The following is a 14,015-nucleotide window of genomic DNA, read 5'->3' as shown; positions in this document are numbered from 1 at the left end:
AGTTCCTAATAAATCTAAACCCCTCCTCTTTACACCATCGTCTCATCCATGCATTGAGACTCTGAAGCTCTGCCTGCCTACTGGGCCCTGCGCATGGAACTGGAAGCATTTCTGAGAATGCCACCATAGAGGTCCTGGATTTCAGTCTCTTTCCTAACAGCCTAAATTTGGCCTCCAGGATGTCTCTCCTACCCTTCCCTATGTCACTGGTACCTACGTGTACCACGACCACCGGCTCCTCCCCAGCACTGCACATAAGTCTATCTAGATGCCTCGAGAGATCCGCAACCTTCGCAGCAGGCAGGCAAGTCACCATACGGTGCTTCCGGTCATCACAAACCCAGCTATCTATGTTTCTAATGAGTGACTCTCCGATTACTAACACCTGCCTTTTCCTAATGACTGGAGTTCCCTCCCCCAGAGAGGTAACCTTAGTGCAAGAGGATAGCCCAACATCATCTGGAAGGAGGGTTCCAACTATGGGAAGGTTTCCCTCTGTTCCCGTTGACTGCTCTCCTTCTCTGGACCTTTCACCCTCCTTAACAGTGCAGGGGCTGTCTGACCAGAGGTGGGACAAATCTACAGTGTCCCGGAAAGCCTCATCAACATACCTCTCTGCCTCCCTTAGCTCCTCCAGTTCCGCCACCCTGGCCTCCAAAGCCTGTACACCGTCCCTGAGAGCAGGAGCTCCTTGCACCGAATGCACACATACGCCACCCGCCCACGGGGAAAGTAATCATACGTGCTACACCGAGTGCAATAAACAGGATAGCCCCCACTCTGCTGCTGGGCTTCTGCCTGCATTTTCTCCTGCAGTTACTTAGGTAAATGATAGGGGTTTTGTTTAAATCGAGAAGTTTTTATTATAATTTAGTTTAAAGGTTTTAAAGAATGACAAGTGTACCTTGCCCCCTTCCTACTCCCCTTCCCAACTCCCTCTCGAAACTCCCTGTTAGCGGCCCCTGTTTGCAAAGCTCCCTGGTTGCTTGCTCACTGGTTTATAAAGCTCTGGCCTCCTTGATAGCCCCGCCCCCTGCCTAAGGTTCAGCCAGTGAACAGAGGCTTCTAGATTTCAAACCTTGTTTTGAAGCTCACATCCTCCTTGGAACTGCTGGGATATTCCACAGTTGATGAGATCCCAATCCTTGGCTCAAGCCAGAGTAAGGTCATCTATTCCCCCAGTAACCTCTCCTCCTGAACCTCCAATGCTGCAGCCACAGACAAAGGTTGCTCCTATTGAACTAGTTCAGCCTGAACCATTGTTACAGGTGCATAGATGCTGGAACTAGGGATGCTGGGGGTGTGGCTGCACCCCCTGGCTTGAAGTGGTTTTCATCATATACAGGGTTCACAGATGGGTTCAATGGCTCTCATCCCCCACACTATTCAAATTGTTCCAGCACCCCTGTACAGGCACCATGGGAGATTCCATTGGCTTTGCTTCTATTACCCTCTTTACCACCAGATGACTCTGCAATGCCAGAGTCTTCCTCCCCTGTACCCGAGGAATTTAAAACATATTGGACCTCCTGAGGTATGTGGCTTCAGCTTTGGGTATTCAGGCTGCGTTTGTTCAAGATACCCTCCATAAGAGGAGAGTGTCTTTCCCCATAGATGAATGGTCTTGGATCTGCAAAGACCATAGGGAACACCCCAGCATCCTTTCACCTACAGTGATGCGTACTGATAAGAGATATTATGTGCCTCTTTCTGGTTTTGAGTGCTTCTACACACATCTGGTGCCTAACTCTCATTTGTTGTAATGGCAGCTAGTGAGAGGTTAAGGCAGGGGAGATATAAGTCAAAAGACAAGGACTCTAAAAGCTTGATGAAGTAGAACAAATTTTCCTCCCACACCTTACAAATACATGTTGCCAATCAGCAAATGTTTTTATCAAAGTACAATTTTATAAATTGGGAAGTTGTGGCACAATTTACAGATAAGTTGCCAAAATCCTCCAGGTAAGAGTTTAAGGCTTTCATTGTGGAAGGCCATTGAGTGGCCATCCGTAAGTCACTACTGTCTGCTTTGGACATGGTAATTCCTTCCTCTAGAGTTATGGCCTCTGCTGTAACTCTGAAGAGGGCTTCTTTGTGGCACAATTCTGGTATGGCTCTGGAGGCCCAACAGACAATTGAGGACTTACCCTTTGACAGTTGACCTTTATTTTCAGAGAAAACTGACAAAATGTTACATTCTTTAAAGAATTCTCAAGCTACATTGCATTCACTCATTGGCGGGGGGGGGAGGGGCGGGGGGAAGGGTCCACTTAGTGGCAATCTTGATGTTCCATCCTCTGATCCAGGGGAAGTCAATGTTCTCAAACTCCATGGTTGAGGGATTTCTAAGAGGAATCATTCATATTTTTTCCACTGGTGAAAGAAGCAGTTCCTTAATACTGTGCTGGCTGCCCTTCTGGGTACTCTGTTTGAGCCATGGCAACTTGGCAAGACCCCCATATACCCAATTTTCAAAAACAAAGTGTCCCTAAGACCACATACAAAAACCTTCTGTCTGAAGTAGTTTCACAGTTTCACCTGAACCAAATAAAATACTTACCTATATTCTTTCCTAAGCCACACTCAAACACAGATGAGCAGCTCCTTCATGTATTGGATGTGAGACTGTGTTTGGCATTTTATTTGGAGAGAACTAAACCATTTTGTTCATTATGTCATGTTTTTGTCTCCTATGCGGATCACACGAAAGGTTGGGTGATCTCCTCATGGACTATTTCCAGCTGGATAACTTCCTTTTTTTGCAATGGTGTTTGGAGTAACTCAGGCCACACCTCACAAAGGTCAGGGACTCATTCAACTGGGCCCCAAGTGATGTCTGTGGCACTTCTCAACTATGTTTCAATATTGAACATTTGCAGGGCTGCTCCCAGGTCTTCCACACATACTTTTACCAAACACTATGCAATTATGGCTGCATCAAGATTGGATGCGAACTTCAGAAGGCAGTTCTGCAGTATTCTTTAAGCAGAGTCCAAGCTCACCTGCTACAGCTTGTGAGTCACTTGAGTGAAATATACATCTGCAACCACTCATAGAAGAAAAGATAGTTACCTACCTATAGAGTAACTGTAGTTCTTTGAGATGTAGGTGCAGACATGTATTCCAAAACCCATCCTCCACCCCTCTGCATTGGATCTCAACTATTGGCATTTGATGTGAAGGAACTGAGAGGGGTCAGGATTGTACAGCCCTTAAATAATTGTAATAATTTATTAAATAATAAAGGAACGGGAGCCAGAAGGTTGCAAGCACCTCCTCTACGGATACTGCTAGGTAAAGTTCGCTGGCCTTGGTGCAATAGGCACACACACACCTGAGTGGAATACATGTCTGCAACCATATCTCAAAGAACAACAGTCACTATACAGGTAAGTAACTGTCTTATTTTAGCAACTCTGGGAGAAAACAAAAACTGATAGACTAGACTAAATATTACTAATTTCTGAAACTGATTGACACAAGATGTAGATGATTAAAGACATTATGTATTGCAGTGAGTAGTATTCAAGGAAATAAATGGTTGTCAGTCAACACCCTACAGCCAATGTATTTAATAGATCTAAAATATATTTATAGTGCAAGTACACCATCACTCAGGCATTCAATGTTTCCATTGCACGGGGAAATAATTATATGCAACCTCATATCCATGAGAATAAATAATGAGTGAAATAGTTTGTAATTACAGACAGGTTGTGGAATGCAATGACAATGTGTTTGTGGGATTTACCGACATGTGGATGGCAGTTGGAGAACAGTGTTATTTTGGTGTTTGGTTTGAATTGGGTAAACATGGTTTTGACTGAGAGCTGGTGGGTTTTCTAAGTGAGTGGTTTGTAAGAGTCTGTAAGAATTTGAAGAATGAAGCTGCTTTCTTTGTGATTGCAGGGTTGTTTGTCCTAATATCTATCTGTGTGTTAAGAGTTGTTAAGACAGTGAGAGATTTAGCCTTCAATTTTTGATCCAGTTCATTTTTTTTCATATCCTTTGTTTTGAAAGTTAGTATAGTGTAGTTGGGATCAGTGATCTGCATTTTCCAATTTTAAATACGGCCAGTATTTGCAAACCTGGACAGGTTTCTCGAACTGTTAGTTTAGAGCATTATAGCAGACTGAAGATGGGTTTCAACATGAGGCTTTCAAATGCTACATGGATGGCTGCCCTATAAGGACTTCTCTGACTTGTGTTGAACAATTGTCTGAATGAATATACAATATCTTTTTTCCTGAGTTTTGTAAGGTGATCTGTAACCCTTTCCAAATGGCAACCACATCGCTATTGTATTTGTTTCTTATAACCTCTTGTGTAGTCAATGTAAACATTCTCTTGGATGTTTGTAGTATCCATTGAGCACCTAAACTTAGATGATTAACTAGTATTCAGAAAGGACTTTAATAGAAACTTCAACTGTTCAGAATTCAAATTGGACTACATTACATGTTTCTTGTACTATTTTTTTAACACAACATTAATGAGACACTTGTCCAGGTTGTAGTTAGATTATGAAGACACAAGCTGAATAAGGAATGGGGAAAGAGAAGAGAGGAGTCAAATCAACACAAAATGAATAAAGAACACAGATTGGTGAATGGAAAAACTCAATATTATCAGGAAGGTCTGTTGTACAGGTTCCACAAAGAGTCCTAATTTGTGTGACTGGCTTTTTCCCTAGCAAGTGACTCAAGCTGACATTGACTTTGATAGTTTTATAGGGATAATATTTTTCACCAGGGTGAATTCTTCTTGAACAATTTCTTCCATGTATCAGACACTAAAATCACTTTCAGGAGCAGCAGGCATATTTTTCTTTTTCAACCTCTTTTTTCTGTGACTGATGCAAGGAAAATCCCACTGTCCTTTTGTTCAGATGTTCTCTTATTAATCTCTTGACATACATATAATAGGGCAGTGATGCAATGTAGGCTGTTGTTTCAAAACCTTTGGAGGGCTTGTGTGTCTATTCCCAATGTGGCAAACAGCAAGAACTACAACAATACGAGTCCTTCCTGTTGGTGATGGTAATTGATTTTCTTCATCTCAGTATATGAAGATCCATAATGCTTCCCTTCTTTCCATCCCCTGGGATGTACAGTGAAACCAATAAGAATGGATGTGAAAGGCAGCACCTTTTCAGATAGCAGATGTAGCATCTGGATTGTTAGTATAAGTAGGCTGCAATGAGGTGGTTCTGCCATCAATTATTAAAATGACCTGCTTGTATGCAAATTAAAGCTGTTTTATCTTTTTTAAAAACCTTTTTTGGTGGATCTGGTGGAAAACCTAGGACTTTTTGTTAATACTTGAGCGTTTAACACATTTGAAAGTAGGTGACTCATTCTGTATTTAAAAACCTGGCTCATGTGCATCGTGAGCAAGGTACCTGAATGTTGCCATGTAGTTTGGATTTTCTTTTTTTGTAACTGACAATGATCACTATGCTTCTAACTGGATTCTACTTTTCTGGCAATGGATAAATGTAAAATGTACAGTTTACACTGTGCATATACTGTATACCCAGCACATATATGGTCACAAAAAGAGGAATATCTATCTCCAAACTTGATATCTGTATTGTCCAAACCCTGCAAAGGACTCTTGCTGGTTTTCACCTTCACATTTTTTAAAAAGAAATCCCATCAGAATGCTGATCTAACCTTAAGGTGAAATATTATATTGATTTTAAAAAGCCCAAGTAAACAACATGGAACTAAAATTTCTCCTCTGTTACCCAGGGTAACCCCACTGAAGTCAATGGTGTTTCAGAAGCATAAAAAAGAGTAGAGTTTGTTTCATTAATGCAAAGATCTTTGACACAATGTTGTTCTTTCTGTGATGCTGCTGGGTGCAGAAATTATGTAAAGTTTATAAAACTCCATATCCCATTGTCGCAAAAGGAAAATTGGAAAGCACAATGTAAGTTCGTCATCTTCCCAACTCAAATTACTGTTGTGAGTAGTAGCCTCTTCCATTTTTTGTTTATTATAATGTCCTTTTATAAATGTTTACTGCTTGCTTCTCATCCCTGACAATCAGCACCAGACACAGTGGACCAAATGATGAAGATTAACTGCAATGCAGACATCCAGTATTGTTCAAATGTCTATCTTGGCTATCTTATGAAACATGAAAGTATTGCCCTCATGTAATCTTTCAGTTCCCCAGTGAAAACAGAATAGATGCCACTATTTAATGACAGGGAAAAAAATCATGAGGCTGCTTAAAGCAAATGTAGCAGAAGATTCTTCTAACAACAGCTATGCACTAAACTATGCTCTGCTAACCTTATCTTGCAAACTTCAGCTAGCAGCCCCGCGTTTGTGCTCTGGCAATTTCATTTCAATGGTCTGCGTAGAATTTTAATTAAACATAGCTCTCATGGTGCATCTCAAATGGAAGAATGAAATTAGGGCATACCCTTATGTAGAGTTTATATCTATCGTTATGGTGCACAAAGGTAATTTTCAATTTCATTTTTTCCAAACTAATGACTATATTATGATATTAGATAATTAGTGGTTTAATCCATCCATTTCAAAAAATAAAATGGGTTCTCCATAATATGCCCAATTTGTTAAATTTTTACAGATTTTTACACTAGAAAATGGAATCGTCCATCTGAAATATCAATAGTTGGGCTAGTTCACAAATGCTGTTATGTATCATTACATTAGAAAAACATGGACTGATAGACTAATAATAAATCGTCACATTATTTGTGTATATTCACAGAAAATAAAACCGCTGTATCTAAGTTCTTTAGATATAATCTTAAGAGTGTATAACTCTAAAGAGAAACGGGGTACTTCCAATTCCAGCAAAATGTACACTGCAATAAACTTTGAAAAGATTCCACAAATGGAAGAAACTAAATGACAGTTAGAGCATTGCTTATATATATTCTTAAACACACTATATATTTATATAGACATAAATATTTACTAGTTACCTGTTTAATTTGTTCTCTCATGGAGAGTATCTTTATTGTCATTAAGTTAACACAATAAATTGGAATGGAAAAGCCTCACAGGATGCAGATAAAATAAAGTGTGTGTCTATGTTTGTAAGACAAATCCCTTGTATTGTTGTGTCCCAGGTGGGCAGGAGCTTTTTAAAGCAAAGCAAAGCACTGAGCCTTCATAGCAAGACCTAAATATGAATTGTATTGATCATATATGCACTGAGTGTAAAATTCACCTCTGTACGGACAGTCAGCACAGGACCTATGCACTACTTGCCTCGTGTGAATATTCATGGAGCATGGACCAGGCTCCCTAAATCCAGTGCCAACATGCACAGGGCCCTATAAAACCTGTAAAGGATTTTCTAGGATCAGTCTCTTTATTGTTTTAAAGTTCTGGTGAGGTGTCTGGAGGGGACAACCCCAGGACTTTCACTATTGATCACCTTACTATTGAAATAAATTATTTTGCATTTGTGCATTTGCTATTGCAGTTTTAAAATAACCTCAGAAAAGAGACACAAACTTTGTTCAAATTCAGATTGCCAAATAAAGGTTTGATTTACTTTAGAAAGACTTGATTATGGTCATAGTAGAAAAACTTAGACTAAGAAAATTAAGGTACAGGCTTTTGAGCTTTAAATTACTCATCTGTGGAGTTTCTCTTTGAGTTAAATACTATCTGCTAGTCTTCACAGGGGGATTATTCATTCTGTATAGCTTCGGGGACAGTCAAAGCAGAAACTCCTGCACAGGACAGTGTGACAGGAAGACCTGCCGATGAAGCACTGCTGCCAGAAATTGTGCCTCCCCATTAAGATGCCACAGCAGTCTAAACAAGTTCAGTCAGAGCAGAACCAATGTTTACTATTTCAGATGTGATTGTTTGAGAGGTATCCAGCAGAGAATATTTTTAAAAGCGGTTCCTATCTGCAGCTCTTTCAAGCTCACTCTTTGTCATTTAAATCTTTCTTTCCTGTCAGCCTTTTATAGCACATCAAGGGGTGAATAGCCACAGTATATCTGTGAAACAAAGGGCTAAGTTCAAGTCATGCAGGTGGACCTCATGCAAGGTTAATGGTTTACATTGCATATGAACTTTGATGATTCTATCTAACCTAGGTTTATAGACTTACTACATCCAAAATAACTATATTAAAAGTGTGATAAGGTAGCAAAGTCAAGCACTCCAAAACTAAGAAATGCCAGACTTGAGGTTGTCCATGCAACCTCATTCTTTAATTACATGATCGCATACTCTTCCCTCATCTCCTCCCACTTCAAACAGGAATATGTTAGGAAAACCCATAGATTTGTGAGTCAGAGCCTCCATCAAATTTATCTTGCCTTGGCATTAATGATTATTCACTTCATGGAGTTGGTTTTTTTAGTTTGATTTTTTGCACTCCCAACTACTGTTGTAATATTCTAAGTCCTGGTTAGTAATATGTACAATGTTGGGAATTTTTAATATGATTTTTATCTTGGCAGCTTCCCTTTAAATAAATACAACTGTATGCTCTATGTACCTTTGGAAGAAGAAGCCCAGCATATCACTAGGGAATGAGATTATACATGATATGCTGCTATTGCCGGTTGGCATAGCTGTCTGCAGAATAAAAAAGTAGCTCAACTAAAATGTATTGTATTTTGTAGTGGTGACCCCTTTCACACAGCAAGCCTCTGAGTGCAACCCCCCCTTATAAATTAAAAAAACACTTTTTAAAATATTTAACACTATTATAAATGCTGCTGGTGAAGCGGGGTTTGGTGTGGAGGCTGACAGCTTGTGACCCCTCAGGTAATAACCTCACGACCCCCTGAGGGATCGCGACTTCCAGTTTGAGAACCCCTGTTCTAGAGAATGAGAATTCTAGATTGGCATGCCAATTTTCAAGTCACTACTACTTGCTGCTGCCATGGCACATGCCTAAAATTTGGCATTGGTTTTGAGCACTAAATCCAACTTTGCTCTCCAGTTGCTACACTCAGCACCCAGTAGAACTCTACTCTTTCATTACTAGAAATCTTGGCATTTTGTGCTATATTTACTGAGAGAGATAACTCTTTGTTTTTCAGAGCTTCCATATGGCTGGGAGAAAATTGATGATCCCATTTATGGCACTTATTATGTTGAGTAAGTTCCCAACTTCAATATTAATTTGCTGTTAATAGTTCATAACCTGATATTAATATCCTGTTCAGTGTTTGAATTGGAAAGGTATGGGCACAATTATTTTCCCCTTTGACTTCAGGTTACGCAGGAATTATCAGACTCCAATATAGTTGCAGTAAATGAACAGTTTCTGTATCTTTCAAACTGGTTACTCTGTCACTTCTTCTTGAGCCCTGATCTCATCCTGTGTATTCTAGAAATATTGAGGGGGGGGGAGGTTGAGGGGAGCATTTAAATCAAATGTGTTTTATTTTCTGTTTAACAAGTTTTAGACAAGCATCAAACAAGGTGCAAATCCTTGCCAATCCAGGAACAGAATAAAACGTAATCATTTTTACTTCATAATGATATTATTCTGAATAGTCTTACTTTGCAGTAAGTCTGAGAGTCACATTATTTTGTATGAGTGCAGGTTGTATCTTATGTGAAATTTTTCTATGCTCACTTATGGCATTAAGAACAGGAGAACTTGTGGCACCTTAGAGACTAACAAATTTATTTGAGCATAAGCTTTTGTGGGCTACAACCCACTTATGCTCAAATAAATTTGTTTGTCTCTAAGGTGCCACAAGTACTCCTATTCTTTTTGAGGATATAGACTAACACGGCTGCTACTCTGAAACTCATGGCATTGTAATTTTGCACCTAAAGACACAGCTAGAAAAGGAGAATGTAATTTTCTATTATTTTAATGGCACAATCTCTGCCTGCATTTTTCCAGGAGAACATGGTGTGTGTACAAAATAAAGAAAAGATCCTTTCTCCCTTCCATTTAGTATAGGTCTTTGTGCAGTGGGGTAAAGCGGATTACTACCCAAAAGAATAGATGTAATTGATTAGTCTGTTTAACTTGAGCTTACATAAAATACCCAAGAATTGAGAGAGATGAAAATGGCTTGCTTCTCCTCTGCCTTTTATCTTGTGCAGCCATTGACACTTGTGCAAAGTGAGTCTAAAGTGGCAATAAAATGATACCTAATCAAAATGATAGCATTATATTCTCTCTCTGCACAGGTGTCATAGACTACCCAAGTTATAAAGCCATGGAGAATCAATCCCAGAAACTATTAACTCACTTTCCCCTGGTCACAGTCCACAGATAGTGAATTGAGAGCCCATCCAATTGAGGAAAGGGGCAAACACACCAGACAAAAATCTATGAAACAAATAGCAGATCTATTTATTCTAGAGGGAAGAACTTACAGAAGAAGGTTTTGAAAAGAAAAACCCAAACTCAGATCCTTACACTGAGAGCCTCTCTTTGTTTCCACAGTTACCCAGTACAAATTACAGTGTTTTACAGTTTGCTTAACCCATAGTTCTCTGATACCCTGTTGTCTCTTGATTCCATAGTAACACTACATCTATGCTGGCTCATTCTGGAAATATACCAGCTCTCATGCTTTCTTAGTTCCAAACTGCAGTGCAGAGCCATCAGTTGGGCAGGAAGATGGCAGAGTGCCTCTTAGATCCCTGAGAATTTAGGAGCCAAGTTTTTAGGGCTTCCCTTCCACAGCTGATAAAAGAGCTACAGCACCTGGGCCTCCTCTCCTCTCCTCCAGACCTCCCAAAACAAAAACAGAACTGTAATAGAGTCCTTGGTGAGTTGGGTTGCCTAGTGGTTAGCGCAGGTAGTGCCCCCCACACCCTGGTGGGCCGGTCTTACAGTCCTGGTCCTCCTTTACTCAGAAGTGTGGTGAGGAATACTGGTGGTTTGAGTCTCTCCTGTAATGAAGGCAGTGGTAGGGGAGCCCAGGCCCACCCACTCCACCAGGCTTCAACCCAGGGCCCTAAGAGGGTCAACAATATCTGGCCACCAAAAGTGCCTCTGAGTCACCCTCCCTGGGTCACTTCCTACCACTGCTTTTCTCTCCCAGCTTTTAGTCCCAGGAAAGGTGTAAAGAAAAAGGAAAGGTAACCAAACTGTCAGCTAACTGTCAGCTAACTGGGCTCAGCATATAGCCTCCCTTCCCTCAGGAAGGCTTCTCCAGCCCTCTTGTCAGGAGCTTTCTGGGTAAGTCTGTCTTTCTCCCCAGCCTTCCCCCTTCTGAGCTGGGTTGCTCCCTTTTCAACCCATTCTCCAGTTGGAGCGTGCTCTGCAGGGGTCAGGGGTGGGGATACCTGGGCCCAGTACTGTCCTTTAAACCCTTCTGGTCCAGTGTGGGGTTTGTATACCCCATCACAAAAACAAAAGCTTCGCTTCGGCCACAGTCCTGCTGAATCCTTTGTAAAGCAGCAGCAGCTGCCCTGGATCTCTGTGTTCCCCAGCTTGTCCTCTTCCCTCAGATGAAGGAGCCATCAGCTCTGCCCCTGACCCAAATCACTCACCCTGTCCAAATTCCTACCTACCCCAAGCAAACAGGTGAGTGGATTTTTTGAACCCCTGTATATAATGAATAATGCCAAGAAATTACTCCTCTGTCCTTATGCTTGGGTTTTTATAATATTCCTGTGTAGTAAGTGATGGCGTTCACATATCTCTTTATAGTAATCCTCTTCATATCTCCCAAATATATATTTATACAGCTGCTGGTAGTGACTAATGATCTTCCGCACAAGTGGCTATGTACTTTAGAGACTAACAGGTGTTGTGCAATTCCTGTGCATTAAGCTGTCCCTGGGGCATCTCCTTTGAGCTAAATACTGCCTAAAACACTCATAGATTCATAGATACTAAGGTCAGAAGGGACCATTATGATCATCTAGTCTGACCTCCTGCACAACGCAGACCACAGAATTTCACCCACCCACTCCTGCGAAAAACCTCTCACCTGTGTCTGAGCTATTGAAGTCCTCAAATCATGGTTTAAAGACTTCAAGGAGCAGAGAATCCTCCAGCAAGTGTCCCGTGCCCCGTGCTACAGTGGAAGGCGAAAAACCTCCAGGGCCTCTTCCAATCTGCCCTGGAGGAAAATTCCTTCCCGACCCCAAATATGGCGATCAGTTAAACCCTGAGCATATGGCCAAGATTCACCAGCCAGATACTACAGAAAATTCTTTCCTGGGTAACTCAGATCCCACCCCATCTAACATCCCATCACAGGCCATTAGGCCTATTTACCATGAATATTTAATTACCAAAATCATGTTATCCCATCATACCATCTCCTCCATAAACTCATCGAGTTTAATCTTAAAGCCGGATAGATCTTTTGCCCCCACTGCTTCCCTTGGAAGGCTATTCCAAAACTTCACTCCTCTGATGGTTAGAAACCTTCGTCTAATTTCAAGTCTAAACTTCCTGGTGGCCAGTTTATATCCATTTGTTCTTGTGTCCACATTGGTACTGAGCTTAAATAATTCCTCTCCCTCTCCGGTATTTATCCCTCTGATATATTTATAGAGAGCAATCATATCTCCCCTCAACCTTCTTTTAGTTAGGCTAAACAAGACAAGCTCATTGAGTCTCCTTTCATAAGACAGGTTTTCCATTCCTCGGATCATCCTAGTAGCCCTTTTCTGTACCTGTTCCAGTTTGAATTCATCCTTCTTAAACATGGGAGACCAGAACTGCACACAGTATTCCAGGTGAGGTCTCACCAGTGCCTTGCATAATGGTATTAAAACCTCCTTATCCCTACTGGAAATACCTCTCCTGATGCATCCCAAGACCGCATTAGCTTTTTTCACAGCCATATCACATTGGAGGCTCATAGTCATCCTATGATCAACCAATACTCCAAGGTACTTCTCCTCCTCCGTTACTTCTAATTGATGGATTCACCAAGGGAAGGTCATGCCTGACTAATCTAATCGCCTTTTATGATGAGATTACTGGTTCTGTGGATGAAGGGAAAGCAGTGGATGTATTGTTTCTTGACTTTAGCAAAGCTTTTGACACGGTCTCCCACAGTATTCTTGTCAGCAAGTTAAGGAAGTATGGGCTGGATGAATGCACTATAAGGTGGGTAGAAAGCTGGCTAGATTATCGAGCTCAACGGGTAGTGATCAATGGCTCCATGTCTAGTTGGCAGCCGGTGTCAAGTGGAGTGCCCCAGGGGTCGGTCCTGGGGCCGGTTTTGTTCAATATCTTCATAAATGATCTGGAGGATGGTGTAGATTGCACTCTCAGCAAATTTGCGGATGATACTAAACTGGGAGGAGAGGTAGATACGCTGGAGGGGAGGGATAGGATACAGAAGGACCTAGACAAATTGGAGGATTGGGCCAAAAGAAATCTGATGAGGTTCAATAAGGATAAGTGCAGGGTCCTCAACTTAGGACGGAAGAATCCAATGCACCGCTACAGACTAGGGGCCGAATGGCTAGGCAGCAGTTCTGCGGAAAAGGACCTAGGGGTGACAGTGGATGAGAAGCTGGATATGAGTCAGCAGTGTGCCCTTGTTGCCAAGAAGGCCAATGGCATTTTGGGATATATAAGTAGGGGCATAGCGAGCAGATCGAGGGACGTGATTGTTCCCCTCTATTCAACATTGGTGAGGCCTCATCTGGAGTACTGTGTCCAGTTTTGGGCCCCACACAACAAGAAGGATGTGGATAAATTGGAGAGAGTCCAGCGAAGGGCAACAAAAATGATTAGGGGTCTAGAACACATGACTTATGAGGAGAGGCTGAGGGAGCTGGGATTGTTTAGTCTGCAGAAGAGAAGAATGAGGGGGGATTTGATAGCTGCTTTCAACTACCTGAAAGGGGTTCCAAAGAGGATGGCTCTAGACTGTTCTCAATGGTAGCAGATGACAGAACGAGGAGTAATGGTCTCAAGTTGCAGTGGGGGAGGTTTAGATTGGATATTAGGAAAAACTTTTTCACTATGAGGGTGGTGAAACACTGGAATGCGTTACCTAGGGAGGTGGTAGAATCTCCTTCCTTAGAGGTTTTTAAGGTCAGGCTTGACAAAGC

General features: G+C 41.5%; 1 protein-coding gene across 1 annotated transcript in view; it reads left to right on the top strand.

The window, feature by feature from the left end:
• MAGI2 (membrane associated guanylate kinase, WW and PDZ domain containing 2) overlaps nucleotides 1-14,015 on the top strand; it is a 1,194,001-nt gene that overhangs the window by 923,348 nt on the left and 256,638 nt on the right. The window contains exon 7 of the mRNA XM_077807869.1: nucleotides 9,059-9,116. Coding sequence (XP_077663995.1) covers nucleotides 9,059-9,116 — 58 coding nt within the window. The remainder of the gene's footprint in view (nucleotides 1-9,058; nucleotides 9,117-14,015) is intronic.

This window comes from Eretmochelys imbricata, chromosome 1, assembly GCF_965152235.1.
Source record: "Eretmochelys imbricata isolate rEreImb1 chromosome 1, rEreImb1.hap1, whole genome shotgun sequence".
Taxonomy (NCBI): Eukaryota; Metazoa; Chordata; order Testudines; family Cheloniidae; genus Eretmochelys; species Eretmochelys imbricata.
Note: the sequence above shows the minus strand (reverse complement) of the source record. Positions and strands in the feature narration are given on the sequence as shown.